The 27,654-nt window shown below is 33.3% G+C and overlaps 2 protein-coding genes across 2 annotated transcripts; one reads left to right on the top strand and one right to left on the bottom strand.

Annotated features, from left to right (window-relative positions):
* Positions 1–2,042: 2,042 nt before the first annotated feature.
* On the bottom strand, positions 2,043–5,102 carry JAG (C2H2 and C2HC zinc fingers superfamily protein). The gene is made up of 5 exons (XM_022056325.2): positions 4,777–5,102; positions 4,593–4,690; positions 4,085–4,216; positions 3,651–3,735; positions 2,043–3,386 (listed from the first exon to the last, which is right to left on the bottom strand). Coding segments are annotated over exons 1-5 (819 nt in total). The 5' UTR covers positions 4,779–5,102; the 3' UTR covers positions 2,043–2,884.
* A 16,814-nt stretch (positions 5,103–21,916) lies between these two features.
* Positions 21,917–26,342, top strand: RPL15 (ribosomal protein L15). The gene is made up of 5 exons (XM_022054810.2): positions 21,917–22,077; positions 22,153–22,522; positions 23,971–24,122; positions 25,331–25,576; positions 25,728–26,342. The coding sequence occupies exons 1-4, from the start codon at positions 21,997–21,999 to the stop codon at positions 25,550–25,552; spliced, it is 825 nt and encodes a 274-aa protein (XP_021910502.1). The 5' UTR covers positions 21,917–21,996; the 3' UTR covers positions 25,553–25,576; positions 25,728–26,342.
* The last annotated feature ends 1,312 nt before the right edge of the window (positions 26,343–27,654 follow it).

Genomic DNA, 27,654 nt, shown 5'->3' with positions numbered 1-27,654 from the left:
CAAAAGACAAAAAAAAAATGTACAACATTAGAAATCACTTATTTAGAGGAAAAATAACATGAGTGCTTAGCTAAAAGTAAAAATAAACTCACCAATTAGTGGCACTAAATAACTTAAGTAAAAAACATTTTAGTTTATTTTCTCAAGTGATATAACTATCTATATATTGTAAAGAGAACGAGTCATAGAGCAAAATCTAATAGAGAACAATAGAGAAAATGAAACACAACAAAATTTTAGTGGAAGAAAAAGATACATTTATAAAATAGACATTCACATTACGACGATAGAAAATAAATTCCCAACCACAACACAACCAAAAGAATAGGTACTACTTGACATTATTATAAAGAGAAAAAAAGTATTTACCAAAACTACAAACTTATAACATAATTTAGACAAAAATATAACTCAAACAATAAATTGCCCCTCAAGAAAGCAAGGATAAGAAACATAATCTTTCACATATTTTTATTTAGTAATATCTTTATCCTTAATACCAAATGGTGTTGTTCTATTTTCTCAAAAGAGCTCTTCCCTGTGTAAAATGTTCTCCTTGTAATTTATATTTTTATTTATGTTTTTTTCTTTTTTTCTTCTATAATTTATCTATCAAATTTAGAACTTTAGGTCATTTGAAGTCTTATCTTATTTTTTTTGTTTTTAGAACTCAAAGAGAAAAACCAATAACTCTTTTTTTTTTTTTGTACAAGGAGAGGCAAGAGTCAAAAGAAAATTAAGAAATTATCATGCACATTCGAGACTAAGATACACTCGTGATATCGTCAGTGAGAAACTGTTGGAGATCATTCAGCACTTGAACATGAAAGTGGAGACTCATTGGTATAGAGAAGTCAGCATTTGCCAATCAGTCAATGCATTTATTTCTTTCACAATAGATATATTGGATCCAAACCTACTAATCCTGTAATAACAACTACTTAATCTCACGAATGAGAGCTTCACCTGCAAAACTCTCCATCAAAATCAATGACATAATGATTTGGGCCCCATCTTTACATCGTTGTTTTTATTATAATCATCCTCTTAGCTCATCATACTATACAAAGATTGAGTTCTATTGTGATTGTATCTATTAATAAAAGAAATTTGAACTTCTAGAAAGGTTTTATACTAAATTTAGATGAACAAATTACTTTTAAAAACTCTCTCACAAAATCAACTTATTAATTAGGAATTTACCATTTGAAAATATATTATAGGTATTATAATATAGTTCCTAAAGATAATTTTTTTATCAACCAAGGATATATAATTTAATTTGTTTAACTATTAACAACTCATGTTAATTCCATAACATTAACGAATGCATTCTCGTCTAAAGTGTTCTTCCACCAAATCCTAATCATAATAGTTACCTATCATGAGCTCTCCTACAGTTACCCTCCACTATTGTATATTATACACTTCCTCCAAATGTTCAAATTTTCAAATAACATAAAGATACTTTTTAAAAAAAATATCTTTATGATTAAAAAAAATATCTTAATAATTTTAAATTAAATGGTGTAAGTCCTACAGGAAGCAAGAGACCAGATCCATATAATGAGCACGTGCTGGTTAGTGCCTACTTGATGATATAAACCCATGAGTGTGCATGTGTTTCAAATAACAGTATTGCATTGTTGAAGCATATTTAACCTATAACTATTCTGGGTCAAATTTTAACTACGAAACTATATTTTCTTATAATACTACTTCATTAAAGTACATTAACCCACAGTCAAATTTTAACCTATTACTGGTCGTGAATTCTTATAATACTACGAAACTACCTTAGCCTCCCAAGTATCCTGTCAAAGAACACAGTCAATATATATATATATATATATACACACACGTTACCTACTAACATTTATTTGATGTCACTAAATATAATGAGTGATGGCAGGTTTTTGCAAATAAAAGAAGATTCTGTTAGATATATGGAGAAGAATATATGGGAGAAGGGAAGAGAAGAGATGAAAGGGTTAACTTGAGGACGGTGAATATTGTAATACACACACACACACACATAGATATACCAAGAACATAAAGCTAAACTAGTTATGATTAAGTAGCTAAGATGGAAACACACACAAAAGATAAATGACCAGTGAAAATCACTGATCTCACAGACTTTTTCTTGACAGAGTTGATTGTTTCTGGTCAGAAAACTTTCAGCAAAAAGGCCGTGAATTGAATGGAGATGAAGCCACTTCTCTCTAGGTCATTGCCCGTTTTGTGCAGGCATTGTGTAAACATAAATGTCTCAAAAAAACAAGAACATCCATTTTGGTAGGCTTTTCGGTTCTCCTCGATCGGTCAAATATGTAATGATAAGGGCATGCTACAGCAGGAAATCAAAAGAAAAACCAAAACTCACAACCAATATAAAATAAGCAATAAATAAACACTTGCCATGCAAAAGTAACTCCAAATGAGAAAAAGAGTTTAGGAAGTTTCAGTTCACATGTAACTAGCAGTTTCATCTCCCATTCAGATCTCTAGTTCCCCAACACCCACTCATTTTTCCTTGACTCAAGGGTTGGGTTTAGGTTTCAAGAATCTCAAAAACAATAAATCACAAAACCCTTTTGACTACACTTGTTCAAGTTCAATTTCACACCACAGCTCCACGCCAAAGTAGCTGAGAGTGTACATGAGCTCAAAAAAGCTGGCCCAATCCCTGTACATAAACCAAAAACTTCTCTATCTTTCCTTCCTCGCATGACCCCATTTGTCAGCTTGTTAAGTCTCTCTCTATCTCTGGGTGGCGTGTCAAACCAGATTAAATCCCTACTTCATGATCACTAACAAAATCACAAGCTAAAGAAAACAAAAACTTAAAAGAAAAAAACGAAACTAAAGGAAAATAAATATACTAAAACCCGTCTTGAAATCGATTGATCGATGGAGGGGGATCCAAATTACGATGCTGTGATGACCCGCCTGCCGCGTAGCTCCTACCCCAACTCAAGGTCTCCTCCTGATTGCTCAGTGACCCATCTCCACCACCACCCACTAATGATCCTGCCATCTCCGATCCTCTGATCGGGCCAGGGTTGAACCCACCATGTCCTACAGGTGCACCAATGCAGGTGTAACTCGATTCTGGTGCGGCACTAGCACCCATATAGTTTAGGTTTTGATGCGAGCTACTGCTACTACCACCACTAAGGACATGCCCTACATAGTAGTCATGATTCACTGCTGGGTGTTGAGGGTATTGTGCGTGGTAAGAGGTGAGTCGTGAAGGTGAGGGATATAGATATGGTTGTGGTGGCGGTGGAGGCAAGACAGTAGATGAGGAACCAGGGAACAATCTTGGTGCATACACGGCTCTGTATAGTGTTTGGTCTCCTATGGGACCTGCTCCATGGTATCTGCAAAGATTGAACAGTTTATGTCTTAATTGTTTGATGAATAATTATCCAGGTATACGACCAAGCAGATATTCTTATTAATTATATTCTGTAGTTTTTTTTTTTTGGGGGGGTTGGGGGGTTCAAGACAGCATCTGGGTCACTTGAGTTTTCTTCTGAGCCAACAACAAAAAGAAACAAGTGGAAAATGAAGTTGGAGGAGAGGTGTATGAAGAATGATATTCAAGGAAACAAAGAGTTAGAATAGAGGATAAGGAAACTTACCCTAGGTGAGGGGTCCCTTGGGCGGCAAAGTTATCGTTATTGAAAACCAGCTGACGAGCCCGGTTCAGTGTCTCTGTCTCCCTCTCTGACCATCCAAAAAAAAAAGAAAGAAAGAAATCAAATCAAATCAACCTCAACACCAAAAACATCCACCAAGAATTTCAGCTGAAAAAACGCAACAGACACCCATGACCCAACTTAGTTTTCCTCAAGATTGAAAAGACCACGCAAATCATTGTGCGCATAACAACCAGCAGTGGTCACCATTTTTGCTTAAATTAATAAAAGTAGGCTAGTAAACTATGAGGCAAAAGTTAAAAACTTGAGTACTTGAGCTCTTTCTCCTCACTCTCAAAATGATGTTCGTTAGCATGTATGATGTATTAATTGAAAGAGAAAAAAAAAAAAAAGAATTGGGAGTGAAGCTTGCTTGCCTTGTCGGTGGCGGTTCATGTGTCCCCCAAGAGCTTGTGACTTGCAAAACTTAAGGGAACAGAACCTACACTCATAGACCTTCCCACACTCATCTTTCCCATCCTTAGCGCCGCTTTTCTTTTTCCTATAGCCTGCAACCATTAAAATCCAACAACAATTAAAGCAACTTCGATGAGACTATACCTGCTGCCTAATTACTCTATAAACATTAAACTCCTTTTATCTTGTTTACCATTTAATGCAAACAAAACAAGCATTGGCTCTCTTTTTTAAGCTTGTATGTAAATGGAATAGCCTAAGTAGGTAGCTTCGAAGAGTGTGTTTGTGGTTATTAAAGGCATAAAATCAAGGGGATCCCTCCTTTCACTTGTATTAATATTTAATATTTAGATATTTAAATACTTTTCTCTTGTGACTAAACTAATGATTATTAAACTAAATCACACACAAAAAAGAACAAAAAACAGGTTTTTTCTATCATAAACGGAAATTAAGAGGAAGAAATACCAGACGAAGAGGTGTCCTCAAAGAGCTGTTTACCATCTCTAGCGAAGTCGTCGGGAAAGTTGTTGAGGTCCAAAGGGTTAACGTTCCTCTCCGGTCTCCTGCAAATAAGAGCCAAAAGGAAAAGTTGGTGAGGAGATGACATCAGTATTGAGATAAAGAAAAGAGAAGAGAGAAGAAGACCTACATGGTACCGACAGAGAAAGACAGAAGAAAAAAATATATATATTGAGGGGCAAACAATGATCTTTCAGATGGGAAGATAACTAAAGCTTTAGAAAATTATGACTTCAGTTTGAGAGACTGCAATATAGAGGCTAGTTGAGTGAAGGTGGAAGAAAAAGAGGCTTTGAAAGTTCTCTATCAGTTTCTCTGCCACCCTCTCTGCACTCATCTCTCTCTCCAAAAATTGAAACAACAAAGACTCAGTGGGTCTCGTGACTTTAAAAGGAGAGAGGGCTATATATGTTTGTACAAATATTGTTAATTTGTGGGTGTGGATGGAGGGTCGTTTGGGTAAGTTTGAGACTTGAGAGACATTGCCTTGGTAAAAGGATAAATATACATAATATGAATGTTAATATTAGTATTATACGAAATATAGTTCCTAAGATTATATACCCATTTTCATTAATGTTAGACATTAGTGAATTAAGAAAAAAAAAAGATGAACTGGGTTTTATACGATTGAGGACAATCAGGAGTATATATGTGTCTGTGCTCTTGTTTGCTTTGATTATATATATGTTTGTGCTGATAAGATGGGCGCATTGTAAAATCTAATGGTCCCCGTGCAGGGTTAGGGACCTCTCCTGGGTATCATTGTACCCTGGGGGCTTACCATGGAACATGGAACTGTTACTGTCAAGTATCTCATTATTAGGGTTTTTGTGATCTAAGTTGGATATTTACTCTATCCCTCCAACCCCAATTGTTGTTTTATTCTTTGGAACTTGCCCAGTTGCTTGAGATCTTAGTCCTTTTCACTCAGTTGCCACTCTGCTGGTCTGCTTCTCTTTTTGTTTCATTTTTCCTCCTCTTATAGAAACTAATTAAATATGTTTTATGTGATTAAGTTAGGTCACAGAATCCTGGATCTAATTAATACCTGAAAAAATAAAGTATATCAATTAGCTGTTATCTCCTAGGACTGTAAGCTTTCAGAAAGATACATATCACTCATTTGATGAATTGGTGCAAGTAACTTTTCACCAGCTTAGCTTAATTATCAGTTTCAATGTCAAGAAAATAGCTATCTAAAAAAGGAAATTAACTGCTGCATTTTCTCTCTTCAATTTTCTCATTTTATGCTTTCCTATAATTAAATTTTAGCCTCTAAATTAGTAGCTAGAGAATATTTCATACACTAGCTTAGAAACTTCTCAAATTCTAAATCAAGATATTTGTTAAGCAAATTAATTTGCACTTATTAGTATAGATAACACACAATATAAGGTAACTGGATCATAGCCATTCTTACACTCTTTTAGATTTCATTAATAATCTTATCATTTAGGTAGACTTATATACGCAAATTATATACCATCAAATTTCCGAATTTTTGGGAAGTATGATAAGAAAAAAAAATTTAACGCAGTTCTCTAGTCAGTTTTCAGTATGAATACTTGTTAACCTTTGGCACCAGTAAACAAATTTCCTACCATCTTGTACTCAGAGCTAGCATTACACCAAATGCTAAGAGTGCAATTCTAATTCATCATGAATTAAGAAATATCACATGGCAAATTTGTGGGGTTTGATTATGATAAATCTAAACATTTTTACATATAGTTTTGGGTTGGAGAGAGTGTAGTTCATTACCAACCTTCTCAATCAATTTTTTGAGCTGAAGCTTTTATATATCAATCGTAGTAATGTGTTTCATCTTTTTACTTATATTTTGTATTTTTTTGTGAAAAAATTACTTTTATAAAAAATTATGCCACGCCCCAATATTCGATATGAAACATTAATTCTTATTCATGTCATTTTCATGCAGTAGACCCATAAAATATATACATTCGTAGATCAAAAAATATAATACAACCTAACATCTCATGTGATATATAAAGTAACTATATATACAAAATATGAGGTCAAAATTTATAATCTAATTGAACAAAACAAATTTTTTTGAATATGCACAAAATATACAAAAACAAGAACTACTTTACAGATTCTACTCGTCTGCCAGTGGTGCTGACTCTTCATTCTCCTCTGAAAAATATCAAAATAAAATTTATTGAGTTTCACCAACTCAATAAGTATTTTCGTTCTCTCAACCCAAATAAAATTTCATGCAAAATACACGGTAATAAACAAAAGCAATAAAAATATTTCAGTATAAAATTCATGTTCTTATTTTTACTATTTCACTTATTCCTGATCGATCTGATGAAATCTCTCGAATATTATATAAAAATCTCAAATGTATATTTTCATACTCTCGAAAGTCATAGATGCACTCAAATATCAATCATCATTTCGAAATATAATCACACATACAAAAAAATCATAGATACCCTCAAAATGTCATTTCTATAGTTTCATTGTGATGTCGTTTATGTCATCATCGAGGAAATGCGAAATGAATCCCTACATCACATGGATAGCACACACATAAATCACACAATAACCACAACAAGTATGTTTGCTAGGTAACCCACACTCACACAAATGTCTATCCATGTCTGAATTAGATTTTAAACTCTATCCATGTGCAGGTTCACCATGCCTGCTGAACTTCAGCCACACACACACACTCCCGTCCTTAATTCAGACTAAACAATAAGGTATTCAGGGTCCTTACCCTATTCACTCCTACCCTCTCATTCCAAAATTTTTAATTTGTTTAAATAATTATTTTTTAACCTCAATTATTTCTTTTTCTTTTGTAATTTTTTCTTAATTGAGAATTTTTATTTTCAATTTCATATTTTATCAGTTCAAATAACTTTCAGTCTATTAGATCTGTTTTCTAGTTTGGTCTTCTCATAAAGTTCTAATTGCTTAGATTTACTTATCATAATTTAGGTTCTGTTTTTTCATTGAAATTGGGCCAATGTCCGCTCAACTTCAAAATTTATAATTTTTATAAAATAAATGTACATTTTGAAATTTAACCCTACTGAGATTTAGAAATTTTACTCTCCTACGCATTTTTCTGAATCCGCCTGAATGTCTAAATTTTCTTATACACATGACATAATTAATTAAAATACTTCGAAATACTAAAAATTAATTTAATCAAATAACTCGTTCCAACGATCATCCAATGGAATACCCAAAATTATAGAAATCCATATCCAAAAAACTTTTTAGTTTCTTGTTCAACGAATCGGATTCTCGTTTTTCGAGAAAGACTTTTAATTTTCCAGACGGCAAACCGGATTCTCGTTTCTCGAGAAAAAATTTTTAGCTTCCCAAACAACGAATCTGAACCTCAAAATAGTGGATCGGGTTTTCATGCTTGGGGAAGACCCTTTGACTTCTTGAATGGGTCGATTTTCCCCATTCCTGAGGAAATCTCCTTGGTTCCCTCACGGGTGGGTGGTCCGGCCGAGCCCGCGCGGCTAGCTCGACACCAGCCTTGCTCCACCGCCGCTCAACCGCCACCAAAACACGAAAACATAACAGTTTTACCTTTCGGCATGGGCGATTTGGCCTCAACTTGGCTCCCGGTCACCCCGCGGCTCCCTTGCGTACTTGGTTGAGACTCAATGTGATTTTTCAAACCTACAAACTGATTAGTAAAGAAAATAAAAAAATCTAACAGAATAGGAAGAGAATACGAAAAAAATGATGAAACTTACGTTTGCTGATGTCGGTCTCCACCTTCGCACGACGTCTCGGTCGTTTTCCTTCCCTTATTCTTCCTTTCAACTTCAACTCCACCACTCACCGCTTCTGTCACTCTCTCTTTTCTCTTCTTCCCCTTGCAGTGGCCGTTCTCAGCTTCTTTTCTTCCCGCTTGGCCACCCTCTTTTTCTTCCCTTTTCTCTCTTTTCTTTTTCCCTTCTAGCCTCTTTTTAATTTCATCTCTCTTCTCTCCTTCTCGACTTTCCCCACGCGACAGCCTTCTTCCTCCTCTCTCCCCGATCGGTTCCTCCCTCTTTTCCCTCTCTCTTTTTTGGCTACCCTTCAAAATGAAGAATGAAACCCTAATTGTTTCCTTAAATACCCACTTTCTTAGACGTTGGATCTTGCAAGGTTCAATCTGGGCCATTCATTTTCTTTTAAATATCCTCCATCCAATCTCCTCCAGCAGTCCGATCTGAGTTGTCCATTTTTCTAATTTCTTTTGCCCCCTTCCACTTCTTATTTATGTTTTTTTTCCTTTTTCTTCTTCACTTTCATTTAGGTCCCTAAAATTAATTAAAAGTTTCAATCTTTGAAAATTCATTTCATTTACATTCAACTCATAAATTTTATTTATTTATATATTTTTTCTTTTAGGTAGATATTATAAATTATGATATCAAAACTTTACCAAAGATATATGTATAGTTATAAATTTTTAAATAAATTATTAAATTAGTTGTCAAATTTTAACATTTATTATAATTTAATTATTAATATTTTTTTCGTTAATTGTCTCAAATATTTAATTTCCTTTTATATTATAGTATAAAAGACTAAAATAGTATTTTTAGTTTATAACTTTTTAATTACTTGACTTTGTAAGTAAGTAATTTAGAACTTTTTTACTTTTTTTTTCAAAAACATATATACATATATATATATATATATTAGCATGAGTGTGTTACTTAAAGAATATGATAATATTTTAAAAAATAAAAATAAGTATATTGATTGATATAAAAGAAAATGCAACACCACCACGAAATTCTCAAGAAAAACCGAATGATGGAAAACACAAAAAATAACGCTTGATATTCCTAAACACACAAAATAAAGTAGTCAATAAGCCCGTACATGTATAGGCAGCTCAATAAAAATAAGTCAGCCCCTAAACTGAGCAAATAAAATATCAAAATATCTTCGTTGCCATGCACAAGGTTGCCCTAATTCTTGGTGCACATTCAATCCAATAAAACACCATGAATGGTGTTTTCTTTAAATTTGCCGGGCAATATGTAATACCCAGAATTTAATTTAAAAATATTTAAAATTAATGTATAAAATATAATTTTTAAATTTATGAATTTTTGTTTAATGAAGAAATTAAGAAAAATAGGTGGAGGATGAAATTGAAAACAATTTTGAAAAAAATGGCTGAAATTTTGGGTTTTAAGAGTGTTTTTTAAAGAAAAATCAGAAACTTAAGGTCAAAACGTAATTTAAGAAAAATATGCTACATAAGACTGCCCACTCAGCAGTCTCGACGAACCAAAATGCGTCGCGTGGCAAGGCACGCTGACGCGGTGTCACGCTAGCAATTTGCTTGCCCGCGATCGGATGGTTCAGATCAAACATGATGGACGACCTAGATTAAAAGAAAATATATATAAATACTTCACTTCACACCAAACCCTAATCTTAGCCGCCAGCCCATCCGCCAGAAAAGAAGAACCAGTTGCCGGAAAGGAAGTCGACCGTCATCCGCCACCGCACTAGAGCCACTCCGACTGCCAAAAAGGTAAAAAATTCTTTCAGACGCTCGAAATTTAATTTTGAACACCCTCATGGCCAAATCAGAGCAAAGGGACCGGTGGATGAAGCAAAAACTGCGGCTAAAGCCCAGCGATGCCGCTGCGAGAAAAATCAAAGACCGCCTTCGATGAGGCCCTTTCCGATTCCCATTTCATGCAATTTTTTCACCATTTTTTTTCTCACAAGATGACCGAAGAAAAATGTCCAACCACGAAGGTGAGCAGGCAAAACTGCCACACCGGAAAACTTCACTGCTGGTAAGCTTTTATTTTTTGACTTTTTTCGGCCAACCGAGCTCTCTTAACGTGTTTTCTCGCATGATGAGTACAAAAACGGCCAAAATCAGCCAACTCGAAAAAAATCGCTGCCGTGGGCGACGGTGTCATCACCGGAGCACAGCACCGCCGCCGCCATAATTTCGAAATTGGTTGGAAAGGGTTTTTAACACCGATTTTAGATTTTTTGAGCTATTGCGAGATACTTGGAGCGTGTTTTAATCTCCAAAAGAAAATTCAGAGAACTCGGGGACCGCCAGTAGACGTGATCGAAAGTTTAGCATTCGGACACCGATTCGGGTAAGAATCTTTCACTCTATTCTTCGTTATAGAATTGAAGTTTAATTGTAAATAATGTGATATTTTGTATAATTTAAAAAATTTCGATAATTAATCACATGTTACTAATGGAGCCGGAACCGGTTATTATTTACTGTTTATCCTATTTGATTGATTTTACAGTTTCAAATGCATAATAATAAACTAGAGTTAGTATGATGATTTGTTATGTTTTCTCGATGTATGTATTGCTTGTTCTGTATTATTTACAGTTAAATTGTGAAACTAAAAATTAAATGTAAACAGAGAATTATTTGATTAAGTGATTGAATGAATGGTAGCCTTATTAGATATCTTAGGAGATAGTAGATAAACCGGGTGCATAGGAAACCCTGCCGTAAATATTATCTCATACTGGATGGGGTATCGATGATTGGTATTTTAGCGCTCATACCAAACGGGGTATGGGAATGACTCATTTTACCCTCATACCGGACGTGGTATTGAGGAATAATATTTTTAGCGCTCACACAGGATGGGGTATGGAGATGGCCGGTTACTAGAAAATATTAAATAAGGGCTCACGCATAGTAGAGACATCCCTATGGACCCCCATGGATACCAATAGGCAAATAAAATGTGAAAGTTGTTATTCTTACTTGATTAAATATAAGATTATAATGTTGTCATGTTATTGCTTCTATAAGTCAGTTTTAAAATTTTTGTTACAGTAAGTGTACAATAAATGATTTTATTTATGATAAATAAATTTACTTAAATAAAGAGTTTCATTAGTAGTTTTCATAATTTTTACAAACCTTCATTTTTATATTGGTGAGTAGTGTGATATTCTTAATGAGATAGTGTACCTCACTCTTTCATTAACTATTTCAGATCAAGATGACCAGATTCAAATTCTGATCTACAAGAGGATTGCAAATAGGATGTTCAATTGTTTACTTTCCAATTTCTTTCTTTGATTTTTCGTTATTTTTTTTGAATGGTCATTCCCGTAGCTATTAGGTATTCAGAATTATTGTATAAGTAATGTAAACTCTAACGCTATTATTTCGTTTCTGCATTCAAATTTATAATTTATTTCTTTTTAAGTTCTGGGTCGTTACAGAATATACTTTTAATTTATTTTGTAGAATTTTTAAAAAGTGAATATATGCACTTGATGTCCAATCTTCATTCAGATTGGAAGTTAGGGCAATTATATAAATTATAAACTAAATATTAAATTAGTTTTTTATTAGTTTTAAATATTTAAATTGATTTTCTATTAATTTTTCATTTTTTTATCTTTTTATTTTAAAAAATATATGTAAATTAAATTTTTTCCATTAAATACCACTAATTTTGATAGCAAATTTATCATGTAGGGAGTTTGTCACATAATTATTTCTATTCAGATAAATTTTCATATTAAATATCACAAAAAGATATCTAACATGTAACACCCACAAATTTTTTATTTTGGTGATCAAATAATTAATAAATATAAATTTTGTTTATTTTGCTTTATTTTAATGTATTTTATTTTATTTTATTTAGAGTAAAAAATGAAATAAAATTGAATAAGGATTTAATTAAAAATAATTTTGGAGAAAATGAGTGAAAATTTGGATTCTATGGGTATTTTTGAAAGAAAAATAAAAAAACAGAGGACAAAACGTAATTTTGAAAAGTTTTGCCACGTTAGACGCCGGGTCAGCAGCGCGGACCAAGCAGGACATGCCAAGTGGCAGAGACGCTGATGAGGGAGGTCACGCAAGGGGGCCACATGGACGATCTACGTGCGCCCGATCGAACGGCTGAGGTCCGTTCCCGCGCGCACGGATGGCCTGCATGCGCTCCCTCCCAAACACAATCGAACGGCTAGATTCAAACGCAACCGGACGATCCACAGTGAATCGCAATAGACGACAAGATTGGATCTCGATGAACGGTCCAAATTCACTCCCTATTTGATCGCAATCGGACGGTCTAGATTGAACGCGATGGACGGCCTAGATCAAAAGTTGATGGATATAAATAATCCCCATCCGCACCAGCTGCCCACCCTTCCTCCTCCGCTTTAAGAACCGTGTGAACGGAGAGTGGGCAGAAGGGAAGGAGGTCCTCATACGGAGAAAATCAGGGAATGGGTCAAGTAAACTCCCCTGGGGCTGGAGAAATCAAAGACAAAGCTTTACAACGATAGGGCTTTTCTTTCTTTTTTCTTAGTGATTGAAAAGGAGGGTGCCTAGGTATGTTATAGAAAGGGAAGGCAGAGGTAGTACTTCGAATGGCGAAGAGAGGCGGCTTGGCAGGGAAGGAATGGGAAATTGTCAAGGATGACTTCTTTGTTTTGTTGGCAAAACGAAGGGCTAAATAGCGCAAGTGATTCTCTGAGTTGGTCTGGGCCTCGGGAAACTGGTTAAGATAAATGACAGCGCCTTTTTCCCCTCTTCCTTGTTAGGAGGGAAAGAATCTCTTATGGTATTCATCTCACGCCCGGCATAGAAGAAAGAAATGGGTTTGCGCTTAAATTAAAGTGATGAGGTGGAAGTAGGGCTCCTATTGAAAGGTTTTCCCTCCCTCAAAGGGCGACCAGCTTTCAATACTAGTTGTTACGTTACACTGCCATTTTTCCAATATCATTGAATAGCATGGCACCCTAGCCGCCAGAACCCCTCACCGGAGAAGACGATCCAGCCGCCGGGGAGCTGACCGCTGCCACCCGCCGCTGCACCAGAACCCTTTCCAACTGCTAAAAAAGGAAAAAACCACCCCTTTTGCACAAAATTAAATTTTAAGCTCACTCATGACAAAATCAGAGTGAAAAAATCTACCAATTGACCGAAAAACACTGAGGAAGCCCGACAGCACTACCGCGGAGAATTTCACAAACCGCCTCCGATGAGACCCTTCCCGATTCCTATTTCGTGTAATTTTTCTACCGTTGTGATCACTATTTTCCTCTCTACAGGTTGACTGAAGTGAAACACTCTACCGCAACGTGAGCTGGAGGAACCGCCACATCAGAGAGCCCCGCTGCTAATGAGTTTCGATTTTTTATATTTTTTCGGTCAATCGAAGCCCTTTAACATATTTACTCGCAAGAATCGATGCAAAAACGGTCAAAAAAGGCCGACCCAACGTGGATCGCCGCCCCGGACAGCGGCGCCATTGCCGGAGCACGGCAGAGTCACCGTGCCAGATTTTTAAAATTGGCCAAGTGGGCCTTGGGACTGATTTTGGATTTATTTGGAACATTTATAGGTATTATAAGCGCGTTTTAGTTGTCGAAGAAAAAATTCAGGGAACCTAGGGACCACCCGTAAGCACAGTAAACCATTTAGCTTTTCGGTATTAAATCGCGTAAGGATCCCTCACCCTATTCTCTATCATAGAACTGAAGTTGAAATAAATAATAATGTGGTATTTTGTGCGATTATAGTAAACATGCATAATTAATTACAGGTTGCTAATGAAGTTGGAACCGACAATTATCTACTGTTGTTGTTGATTGTTTTTACAGTTTACCTGCATGATGGTATCTTATTTATTTATTTTATGGCTTTGAATGCATGTATAGTTTATTTTACGTGTTTACTGCTGAATCGAAAAAAATGAAGTTTAAACGGTAAAGAAATTGTATAATTAAATGATTAGATGAAAAGGCAACCTTACCAGATATTCTGGGAGATAGTGGGCGAACTGAGTACATAGAGAACCCTACCGTAAATATTGTCTCATACCGGACGGGGTATAGAGACTGAATAATTGGGTGCTCATACCGTGCGGGGTATGGGGACGACCCGCTTCACCCTCATACTGGACGGGGTATTGAGGTTTAATGATTTGGTATTCATACTAGATGGGGTATGGGAACGGCCTGTAATTGAGATTGTTAAAGAAAATGATTCACGTGTAGCGGAGACATCCCTATGAAACTCTATAGATACTAGTAGGATGGTGAAATGAGAAATAGTTATGGTTTGGTTTATTATTAATGGATATGGATTTATAATATGTTTTATGTTGCTAATTGTTCATGAAATTATGATCTGTATGGTATTATTATTTTTATATGTTATTTTCATAAATTCCAGTATGGTAAGTGAATGAGAAATGATTTTATGATTGATAAATGAATTTACTAAATTTAATGCTTCATTAGTGGTTTTCGATTTTATACCAACCTCTGTTTCTGTGCCTATGATATAGTGTGATATCCTTACTGAGCTTGTGTAGCTCATCCTTTATTTAACCATTTCAGATCAAGAGAACCAGGTTCCAGAGCCTGATTCGCAAGAAGATTACGAGTAGATGTTAGATATTTTCTATTTCCATTTGTTTCCTTATTTCTCGTGTTTCTTTCAAATAATAAATTTTGTAATGCTGTTTAGTACTTTTAAGTTATTGTGTAAGAAATGTAAATCTTAATATTTTATTTTGCTTCCGCACTTAAGTTATTATATATTTCCTTTTAGATTTCCGAGATCATTACATAACATCTAATGTATAAAAAAATATTTTGATTTTTAAATATTTTTTTGTACAAAAAAATTAAAATTTTGAAACATAAAATTAAGAAAAAATAAATCCTTCTAACTTCTAGTAATGAACACAAGTGCTTGAAAATAGATGAACTCGAAGACTCCAAACTCAATTATTTACATTTGTTTTAACAACATGACCTGCTTCAACTCAACTTAGTTAATGAGATTGCAAGGTGCCCTGAAGCTTCTAGGCAACTATTCATTTGGGTTGCCAGAATTAGAGAAAAAGAACAACAACAACTAAGAGGAGGATTGTTTACTTGAGATATTTAAGTAAAAAACAAAAGGCAAAGGATTGATAATTTGATGGTGGGCATCTCAGGTGTTAATTATGAAGCAGGAAGTGGCAGTAGAGTTCATGACGTATTGTGGGTGGGATTAGACATTAGAAAGAGTGACTATCAATGTGTTGATTATGACATCATCTGTGCCTACAAAGTAATTTTATAAAGAAAAAATAGCATTAGAGGTGTTGAAGATAGGGGTGAATGTAGAGTTCATGTTGGAGGGGGGTTTCTTAAATGGAGAAAAAGTTGAGAAGGTAGTGAGAGAGATTGTAATGGAAAATAAAATGGTGAGTAAGAAAATTAGAGGCAAGACTATGAAGGACATGGCAAAAGTAGTTGTAACGAATTGAGGCTTGTCTTTCTATGATTTGAATGCTTTGCTTCGAGAATTAAGTTTGCATCAAGGTTGAGAAGGTTTGGCAAGGCATGGAGATTTGGGAGATAAAGACAAAAAACAAGGCTAGTGTTGATGAGGTTAAGAGCAATAACACAACTATCATAGAAGCTGGAAGAATTTATTTTTTAATTTTGTGTTCTCAATTTTGTTGTTATTTTAAAATAATTAAAAATTAAAATATATATATATATAATGTTAGGTGATAACTGACATAAAAATTTATCCGACAAAAAATAATTATGTGTTCAACTCGTTGTGATGTGACAAATCCACTAATTATGTTAATAGTATTTAATAGATAGAGACTAATACACGTATTTTAGAAAAAATGATTAAAAAAGTAAAATTTTAGAAGATGAATCAATTCAAATATTTAAAAATAATATAGGGATGAATTTAGCATTTAGACTTATAAATTATCATATTATAAAGCTTTGACTTTGTATTAAAAAAATGAATACAATTTTTTTCAAAATTATGATGAATTATAGACTTTTTGTATCACTATATGAATTACAATCTTATTAACAAGTTTTAAGTATACTCTCACGGAGTTTGGATTATGTGTAAGATTCATAATATATTACTTCGCTTTATAGATTATGGGTGCATTCTATTGAGCATGTCTCTATTCAAAGTCAAACTATAAATTATGCGTTATTTCAGCATAGAACATATTGGCCTTGATATCAGGTGACAACTTGTTTTATATCCACATGATTAAAATGTTCTTGTATTGTAAGTAGTGTGTTCTTAGTGGATCTGCCAAATCTCTCGATTCTGCTAAGGTTCCATCTATGAACCCTAACTTGTTTTATATTTTCAATGTGCGTATCATGGATTTATGTCATACACAATAGTTTCTGGCCTTAAGCAACTAAGGGATAAAGACTGTACTTGAATTTAAGTTTTTCTCAATATAGTATGGACTATTCGAATTCAAAAGATCTAAATTTGTCCTAATTAGAAGTGTAGGGTTTTGATTTATAGTAATTTAGTTTGAATTTTCAATATCTAGTTATACTCTATGCTCTAATATCATATAATAAATCAAAATTCTTGTGTCTAAACTAGTTAGCTATCAAAGGTTACTAATAATACAAGGAAGAAGACTAGTGAAAATATCTCAACTCTTTTGAAAAGGCGATCTGCAGAACCATCAAGCTAAAGAAGAAAAAAAAAAAAAATCCTATTAGGGTCTTGCTTGCAGCGAGCGAGAGTTTGTGAGCGAAGCAAGGTTTTATGTCTCGAATGACTCTCGTACACCAACAGCATACTCTCACTCTATCATTGTCTTTGAGATTAAGTGAAATCTGTGTATTTTGCACTTTAATCTTCTATGGATCTGGGCTCACGGCCCACATACTTCCAGTCCTTTGTTCGTTGATATAAATTTTAAATTTTTTTAATAGAATTCATGTACTAAATTAATTAAACTATCTCAAACACTTGGAAGTTTGATAGAAAAAAATTTATTTCAATGACTTATTTTTTGAAGTAAAAGTAAAATTTTGTTGGAACAGAAGCAAGGACAATCTCCCCCAAAAGATGCCCAGAAATCCAAAATGAGAACATTACACTCGAGGACACTAACATGTCACAAAACTTATACGAACAAGCCTTTGCCTCAGCGAAACACCGAAAAGCATCAGACAAGGCCAAGCCCGCTCCACGCGTTGGGCCTTACATAGATTGAACAGAATGTGTGAGTGTACATATATATATATATATATATCTATTTAAACGTTGAGATTTCACAAATGATGGTATTGGAAGGCACAAGAGGAAGAAATAATGAGGGTAGTTATATAAGATTATAATTAAATTAAATTAAGATGATTGATTCTCAGTGAAGAGTAGTTTTTTGGCTCATCTTCCGTGACGATGAGTACCCACAGATTTTAATATCAGGTGCTTCCTGAAATGCACACGTACCCTAATACTACCTAGAATTGATTATTTGGACCACTCTACTCATTTTACTCTCTCTTCTTTCTTTAATGCGTAAGGTCAGGCCATCACCACCCTAACACACTTGAGAATGTCCTCCTTTTATATTATATATATATATATATATGTATGTATGTATTCATATTTTGAAATCCTCAATATATATATATATATATGTATCAAGGCTGAAGTTAATATTATCTGCATTTCCCAATGACTTTTTAATTGATGATGCGCATTTAATGTTCCAGCTCAACTCATGATGATCCAAAATTAATGACAAAGCTAATAAGGATATGACCACAAGACAGACTTGATACCACTTTTAGAAGTTACAGTTACTCTAAAATTTCAAATCAGTTATTCCTTTTATTAATTACGGTTACTCTTTTTAAAAAAAAAAAAAACAAAAAAGAAAAGAAAAATTGTGTTTAAGTCTTTAAAAAAATATGTATTTTCAAATCAGATAAGATTATGTGTATTTTTATTTAAAAAATTATATTATTATTAATATATACGTCACTTGAGTAATAATGTTCGCAAGAGCTAACAATGAAATATTTCATTTTTATATTTAGTCAAACTTAATTTGAGATTATATTCTTAATGATACTGTAATGGTTATTATTGGAATTATCTGGTTTAGCAGACAAACAAAACAAATAGGGAAGCGTTTTTATTTCTCTGCTATTTCTTCTGGCTTTTGTTTTTCCTTTTCAAAAAAAAAAAAAAAAAAAAAAAAAAGTTTCTTAGCCTCTTAGATATCACATTTTCTTTCTGCTCGTGCATAAGTTATTGAGCTTATAATCAGCCATGGAAGAGACGAGAAATTAAGTTTGATACAATTACACACACACACACACATTTATATATAATTTTCTCTGGTGGTGAATATCCTAAGACTGGACGTTCTTACACAACACTTAAAAGAGTACATATATAGATACACATGGTACATTCCCCATGACAAAATCTGCTGTATATATATATACGTGAAGTGAATTATTATTGCATAGAGATCAGCAACCTGTAACCAAATAAGTGAAGCCAAAAATCAAACTGTTGACTGCTGAAGCTTTTTACTTACTGCATATCCAATTGGGTAATTGGAAAATGAATGGTACCTGAATTAGGGAAGCTAGTAACTGAGCTTGAGGTAAATATATTTCAATTGAAAATCTGTATATGCAGTACTAAAAAAAAGCCAGAGAAAAGATTCTTATCCATTGAAAACCTCGTTCTTTCTCTTCATAATAACCACAAAATGAAGTCTTAACCTTTTCTCTTGGAGGATACTATTACTACGTGTTCATAAATAAAAAAAATTAAAAAAAAAAAAAAAAAAAAAAAAGCAGCTAGTGCATGCATTGTAATCAGTGGCCTGAAAGCATGTCAATTTGGCTTACTCTTTTGAGTAAACCAGCAATTGGTTCTATTGCCTGTTCTTTAATTATTATAAGTCTGCATTATGATATGACTGGATAATGTAAGCCCAGAATTTTAGGATTTCATAAGAATAATCTTTCAATCTGTTGCTCCAGATGGCAGAAGTGTACACCATTTACCCCAGGAAAAAAATAAATAAATAAATTACTCTATTCAACATGAATGGGGTAAAAGCACAGGAAATTTTCTCTCCTAATTAATTAAACTTCAATCGATTGGGCCATTTGTTTAAATAGTTGTAGGCCTTATTTTTTCAAGTTATAGGCCCATTGGCAGCCTATGACACAAAGTGGAAATGTATAAACATTCAACCAATTGGGCATCCCAAACAAGTGCAGTGCTACAAGATTTGTATACACACCCAAAAGAAAATTAAAAAAAAAAAAGAGAGCAAAATAATTAATCTGTTCTTACAAAAGCTAAATTTTAGGTGCATCCATGGCTTGATCGTTATACTGTCAACATGGATAATGTCAAAGATGTTCAATCAGTGGAGTGAGTTGTTTACTCTTAAAATAAATGAAATAAGTTAGAAGTAACATTTTAAAATGATAATCCATCAATTAATTGAAGATTAAAAACAAATAAAGTATTTCAACTTAAAGAAGTATCTATCAGCATTGCAAAAAATTAGTAATGAATTGGACAGGGGAAGGGTTTTAGCAAATATGAACTGGACCCAATCCGAAAGCCGTAATGAAAAAGTCGTACTACTCAAACCTGATTTTACTCAAAAATAGTTAAAATACTTTATCCAACATGTTTGCTCCAAATTATTTTATAAAAATTTTAATTAGTCACTAAAAATAGACAAATAATTTGTGTTGGTAGTTAAAATTTTAGTTCTTTTTGTCTGTCAAACACCTCCATTGCATGAAGCACATACCACTATATGCCCATAACAACCAAGTGTGTGCTTGTTGCACATTAAACGTTGTTTTTCCTAACAATTTCACTAGCTGCTTGATGTCTTTCTCGATATTGTTTTTATGGAATGCTTATATCTTTATATTCAATACGTTATTGTATTTTATCTCGCAATCTCCAACATCTACCTCTGATTTTCACCATCCTACATGATTCAATAGTTATTTTTAATCTTATTTATTAGTCTAATGAATTATCATTAAGCAATTGACTTTTTATCTTATTAAATATAATCATAATATCTTATTATTATATAATTTATTTTTTACTATCGTATGTATGAAAAAATACATGTCTATAATCTTTTTATAAGAGATCACGAATCGCATAAGTTCAATAACGTGTAATTTTTTTTATCTGAATTGGAGCTCCTTTTTAAGTGTCAATGCTAACTTAGGGTTAGTTTTATATTTTCCGAGCCTTTGTTCTTAATAATCTTATAGCCACCAAAAGTTGGATCTTGGGGCAAAGAAATCCATGCTTATATTGTGAATAGAGATAGGAGATATTTTCTTTTGATAAGCTTATATTATTTTATATTAAAAACGAAAATTATTTATATGGTATGAATATTATCTTCCACACAAAAGGAAAATTCTAACAATTAGTTACTTCTTCTAATAATTCCTTCTTTTATGATCATATATATAAGTTTAAATATTTTCACTTACCCACTTCCAACAAAAATGTCCAATATGTTACAAATTGATTTCTATTGAAATTTTTTTTCCTTTATATCAATTTTATGGGAAAAAAATTGAATTCGTGGATAATTTGTTATAAAAATGCTATTTTTCTACATACATCAGACAAGATAATTTTTTTAGTAGTTACAAAAATATTTTTTTATAATTACTTTTAAAACTGAAATTTTTTTGTTGAATTTTTAAAATTATGGACTTTTTTATTTTTATTTTTTAAAGGTCAAGCTGTAAATTGCCTTTTGTAGAGAGTTACAGTCACTCTCTATATTATCAATGTTCTAACAAATATATCTCCTTCTCTTTTTAATTGATTAATTAACCTTCTGTACTTTTGATATTATAATCATACAATATTTTCTTGAACTACTTTCATTTTAACTTACAATAAATTATAAATAAAATATTATTTTGCACTATTTTTTTTTTATTATAACTACATTAAAGTAATTATATTTTCTTTTTTATTTAATTTAATAAAAATTAATTACGATATGCTTATTTTCACATTACTATTAATATTTTTCTAAATATTTACGTATTTCAAATATTATTTAACTTATATGGGATGACGTAACATTGCGGTAATAGTAATATATTGAATAGAATATTAATTAGAATAAGACCAATTAGTATAAGTAATAGCACTAACACGGATATATATCGATTTTAAGTTTAAAAAACTAAATAAAAATAAAAATTGAAACTAAAAATAATGTTATGATGAAGATGTTGAAAAAGATAAATATATATATATAGAATATTAATGACAGAAAAATAAAATATTATAGTGAAAAGATAAATATTTAATAACTTTAGTAAAATAATTTAAATTATAATGTTTATATTTAATTTGTTGTTTTTAAACGGCAATTGAAACGGGTAGAAAATTCGGTATCCTATCCTTGGTTGCCTGGATTTGGATTATAAGTCCAGCGACCGCGGAGATAAGGGAACAATTTAATTGCCCACTCACTTCGCCATGGCAGCTCTTCTCTCCTCTTCAAATCCTCTCGTTGGTGCCGCTACGCCTCCTCTCTACTCTCTTTCCTCGTCCTTTAAGGTATTCTTTTCTCTCTCACTACTTACTTGGCTATATCCGATTCCTGTTTTATGATCATAATTACTTTAATTTCAGGGCAATGTGAGATTTTTAAGAGCAACCCCATCTCAAATTTGTGCTCTTAAATTTCACCCTGGCGGAAAACAACAACAATGGCCACGACCAGCAACACCATTCATTGTGTTAAATCAAGCATCTTCTTCACCCGTAGAAGCTTCTTCGGGTTCCATTGTGAGGTTTAGGCTTGATAATCTGGGGCCTCAACCAGGCTCGAGGAAGAAGGCGAAGAGAAAGGGTAGAGGTATATCAGCAGGACAAGGGGCCAGCTGTGGGTTCGGGATGAGAGGCCAGAAATCCCGGTCTGGCCCCGGAGTCATGAAGGGCTTCGAGGGTGGTCAAATGCCACTCTATCGCCGCATCCCTAAACTGAGAGGAATTGCTGGAGGTAAACCATAGTGCTGTGTTTTGTGGTCTTTGGTTCTTCGCAAATCGTTTACATCTTTTATGGGCATGAATTTCCTCATTTATCTTTTTTTTTTTAATGTTTTGGTTCTTCGAAAATCATTTACATGATCCATGTGCGATTAAGTGTTTGATAGAAGTAATTCGTTATTTTCTGCTCCTCTTGTCATCTTGAGCATGTATAATCGTTGTAGTGACGGCTGCTTCGTTTGTTTGATATTGAACTCAACTCAAATTATTTTCGAATATGGCCTTAATGAACAGTGATAATATGTAATATGTTTGGATGGATTTTTGACATTGCATTTTTCTTCGAAAGCATTATAAACTTTAAATTGGCTGTACCAAATGAAATCTTGTCATTCTGAATTAGATGTGACGAAGCTGTGATTTTCTTAAATCTCAATTATTCATCATATTTCTACCCTGTGATATGCACATGTCCTGGCTACTCACTTACACTATGTCCGGATTGAGGTAAGCGGTCGTGTTGAAAAGGCTGGAACGTTCGTCTTCCTTTTTTATTAGTGAAAAGAGGGAACAACGGTAACTCCTCCCTTTCCCGTTAAAAAGTATGTTTTGAAATTTTTTTGTAAAAGAATAGAGAAAAAAAAGGAAATGAAAGGCAAATTGTAGTTTTAGAAGAAAGAAAATGAAATATATTTCTCTTTTTTGGATAGCTAAAAATTGAAGAATTAAGAAAGGAAATGACCGTTTTGAGTATTTTCTTTTATTTAACTTTAGAATGAAAAGGAAATTATTATTTATAAATAATAAAAAAAAAAATAGTTGATAATATCCTCTAGTAATAGAATGAAAAGTTAGATAGCGAGGATAAAACAGAAAATTCTCCCTAAAAATTTCCAGTCTCTTGTCTTTCCCTTTCTTTCCCCCCAGTTTGGAGGAATAGAAAACTTGGAGTTTCAAGGGAAATGGAGTACAAGGTCAAAATGCCAGAATGGTATGAAAATTGCAAAATTGTTCCCATGAAGCTCAATCTTTTACTGGGTGAATCCTGCATTATGAAATGAAACAATATAATATTTTTTTATTTCCTGACATCCAGCATTTGAAGAGGTCAAACCAATGGAGTCACCAGAATAGTACTTAGTGGTCTGTGCAGTTCTGTAGTTCTTGCTTGACCACCTCTTGCACTTACAGAATTGCAAAAATTCTTAATGATACTATTACCTTGTTGTGATGAATTAATGCCCTTATTTGGTACCTAGGGCCGAGGTGACCTTGTTTGGTGCATACGACCGAGGTGAGGAAAGTATGTTATAGCAGTCTGTACTTGTGTCTGGAATTGTTCTCTGCTTCTCTTTTTCGATATCAGCATATTGAATCTATATATCAGCTGTAGCTATATATCTTTTCTTCTAGACTTATTTAAAAGATGTACTGATGTCCTCTTTTCTTTCTGTATACAAGGTATGCATGCGGGTTTACCTAAATATATACCTGTTAACCTAAAACACATAGAAGCAGCAGGCTTTCAAGATGGAGATGAAGTGTCACTGGAAACTTTAAAGCAAAAGGGTTTGATCAATCCATCAGGAAGAGAAAGGAAACTTCCTTTAAAGGTAAAGATAACATTTGGCATTTGCTTGACTGGTGACAACGATAGAAGGTCAGGTCAAAGTTCCTGTGGTCAACTGCATGATTTTGTCTCTTAGAGGAAAGAATTTGTTGCCCAAATTATTCTCACTTAGTTGCTAATTTGCATCTACGCTATCCATAATCTTGGCAAAACTTGATTTTGCCTTCTTCCTCTACCCCTAATAGGAGGGGCCAAAAAGGCTTAGATTATGCTTACAGTTATTGGGTATCCATCCTGCGTACATTGATATGGCAGCTAATTCTAAGATTATCTGGATCATGATTTATCTTCTGTTCCCATCAACTTTATTGAAAGCCGTTTTTCAGGTCTGTGTTTACTAAAAACCCAGGCCTGTGTGATTCAATTCAATTTCTTAGTCCATTTAGTTACCATATTATATATGAGATTTACATATGATAGATGGAAAGATTGACCTTAGTATAATGCTTCTATCTTGAGGCTAAAATGGGTACAGGGAAATTTATTGTTTACTCGGCAATGTAACAGGGTAGCTTGCTTATATATTACGTTCATCATCATCAAATGCTTCATGTCCTATAGAACCCTTTTCTCCAATTCTGCTTAAAATTATGTCTGAGACGCATCTTATTGGATTAGTAAAATGTACAACACAGACCGCCGACTGCTATTTCAGGTTGAAATTTGTCCAAATTTGTCCAAATTTGTCCAAATTTGGGGTCTAAAACATGCTTGCTGTCTTTACCAGGGGATTTCTTATTGTTCTTAAGCTTGGAACCACTAGCTGTATGGTCTCAATTGACAGACAAAAGCTTTTATTTATCTTTAATTTCATGAAGAAAATGATTTGTCTGTTTAAATCAATGAATTGAGTTCTTCTATGTCTACCTGTCTTTCCTTCTTTATTATGTTCTGAATATCTTGTCTATCCTTCCAAAGGTAAATGGACAGCACAACAGGCGGATTAGGTGAAGAAGTTGTCTCAATCGTGTTTTGTGGTCACCTGCTTAAATATGGCAGTTTTTGAAAATGATAATAAGTTGAAGAAAAGTATACTTATACTAATGATAGTAGATACAAGAAAAGGATACTCATATTTTAGCGGCACTAATAATATAGGAGAAAAGTTAGTTATATTTTTTGCATAAGAAAAGTACAGTTTTTCAATTCAAATTTGTCTCTAATGATTTGTTTATTTCCAATTGGATTCAGATTCTTGGCGATGGGGAACTAAGTGTGAAACTGAACTTCAAAGCTCGTGCCTTTTCAACTTCAGCAAAGGAAAAGCTCGAGGTTGCAGGCTGTTCGCTCACTGTACTACCCGGCCGAAAGAAATGGGTAAAGCCATCGGTTGCGAAAAACCTTGCACGAGCTGAAGAATACTTTGCCAAGAAAAAGGCTGGAGCTGCGTCATCTGAACCTGCTTCTGCTTGACTTGTTTTAACCTCTTCACAGCATGTAAGATAGCAAATGAAGAAACTAAAGGGTGTGGAAAGGAAGGAAAAAAACCCTTTTTCTCCCCTCTATTTTAATTTTGGTCAATTCTCATTTTGCTTCTTTTAAGTTCAAAGTTCCTGAATATTTTTCTTCTAAATACATGCAAAATTAGAGATACCAATTCCCTCATTGGCTGGTTAGCACGAGAAAGTGTAACAAGCAGAAATAGAGCACATGGATCCTATGGCTACTTCAACTTGCGTATATTTTAGGCCCAAAGGAAAAAGATGCTACCCCTTTTAAGCCCACTAAGAAGATGCAGCGAGTGGCAATTCCAACCACACCTTATAGACAGACACCAGGTAGTCGAATGTATCTTTTCAATGACTGGATTTGCAAATGGCCACCACCGAGAAAATGCCCATGTAGAATATGGGGATAGCCAATAAACAGGGTTATATCAACATCATCATTACTTTTTACTTGCTTCTCCTCGATATCGGTAGTATGATGATAAGTATAAATTTGCTGCGCGACGCAATACCTTTGCAGAGTTCGTGTTCTATAAGGCGTCATGCTCAATTTGGTCAAGCGGTGGTGGGACAAGGAGGTTCCTTATTTATTTTGTTTTGGATTTATTCCTTTCTTTTTCCATAGAGACCAAAATGATTAAGCAGAGATTTTGTTGTTTGAAGTCTTTGTTTTTTTTTAACTCAAACATAATTGTGTCACCTACTGGAATTACTTGTTTTTACATTTATTTACTTTCCCAGCCTTAAACAGTGAATCTTTCATCCAAATTTAGTTAAAAGTGGAAAAGTTGTTCTGGTGTTTCTTGGTCACACGTGTATTAGTTTGGGGTTAAAAACCCTCAAGTGCCACATATCCATGCTTCTGGAAATCAGCCACCCTTCCGTTGGGAAGGGAGTTTTATTATTTATAAATAGAATATAGTTTGCATTTGGCATCCGGGTAGTTAGAACGGACAAAATATTTGCCTTGCTATATATATATATTGGATGAAAATTCCATTATTTTTATTGAGAGATTGATGAGAAAGAAAACAAGTTAAGAAAAGTAATGGAAAATTGTAAGCAGTCATCTTTGTAGCACAAGTAGATCGTGGTTCTACTCTTAATTATTAAAATTTTATTATCCATCTCTAACCCCCCTACTCAGCTTTATCCTTCCCCTAAAATGTCAAAATATCTATCACATACCGAGTGATTAAATTGCAGAATATATATTTAATAGTGAGAGAGACTCTCAAGATGCATGCAACTTTGTGCTCGCAACTTATTAGTTATTCTTTCTTTATATTCATTTATTTTTCTGATAAAATAATTTCCTTAAAAACAATTTTAATGTTAGGCTATTTAAGAATATATATATTTTGATGTTACATATTTTTTTAGATAAATTAGGTAGAACATGATTATTGTTAATATAGTTTTAAGAAAAATTTACTTATTGGAGTAAAAGAGGCGAAGAAATGGGAATAGAAATTCCGAGGGCCCAATGGCAAACAAAGTAAACTTTTCTTCAAAGAAAAATCAATATATTTATGAAATCTAATACATCCAGAAATATTAAATTGCATCAAAATCAAAAGCAAAATGGAATATGTGATATGCCTGAACAATAAATTTATGGGGGAAAACGTGATTTTCAAATATCCATTTTAGTTTTATCATTTAAATCTAATTTTTGTTTTAATTATATTTTTCTTATAATAAAATAATAAATAATTTATTATATTAAGTCTCAAAATTTAACATTTATTATACTATAATTTATTAAAAAATGAATTAAATTTTTAAGTATTAATTTAATAATTTACTATATAAAAAAATAAATGGTCAATAAATTATTAAATATTCCAACTTAGAAAAGGAGGAAGCATCTTGGTATACTTCTGTTTAAACAATTCTCATGTTCTTGTTGTTATTATGTTTATAAATTTCAATTAAAAATTATTATACAGTTTACTTTAGATTATTAAGCATGTCAAAATTTTACTAATTATTTTACCAGTTCACAGTATGTTGTCTAAAATATCATCACCTACCATATATATACAGGCAATGGATTACTTAAGG

Source organism: Carica papaya, chromosome 2, assembly GCF_054855325.1.
Source record: "Carica papaya isolate Zhongbai chromosome 2, ASM5485532v1, whole genome shotgun sequence".
Taxonomy (NCBI): domain Eukaryota; kingdom Viridiplantae; phylum Streptophyta; class Magnoliopsida; order Brassicales; family Caricaceae; genus Carica; species Carica papaya.
This window is presented reverse-complemented; position numbering and strand designations above follow the sequence as displayed.

Bases quoted from the DNA above. Each gene is read 5' to 3' on its own strand.
- RPL15 (XM_022054810.2), top strand. From the start codon at position 21,997: ATGGCAGCTCTTCTCTCCTCTTCAAATCCTCTCGTTGGTGCCGCTACG. The intron at 22,523-23,970 runs GTAAACCATAGT...TCTGTATACAAG, and splicing joins ACTGAGAGGAATTGCTGGAG to GTATGCATGCGGGTTTACCT. The intron at 24,123-25,330 runs GTAAAGATAACA...AATTGGATTCAG, and splicing joins AAAGGAAACTTCCTTTAAAG to ATTCTTGGCGATGGGGAACT.
- JAG (XM_022056325.2), bottom strand. The intron at 4,217-4,592 runs GTATTTCTTCCT...TAATGGTTGCAG, and splicing joins TGAGGACACCTCTTCGTCTG to GCTATAGGAAAAAGAAAAGC. The intron at 3,736-4,084 runs GCAAGCAAGCTT...TTGGATGGTCAG, and splicing joins CATGAACCGCCACCGACAAG to AGAGGGAGACAGAGACACTG.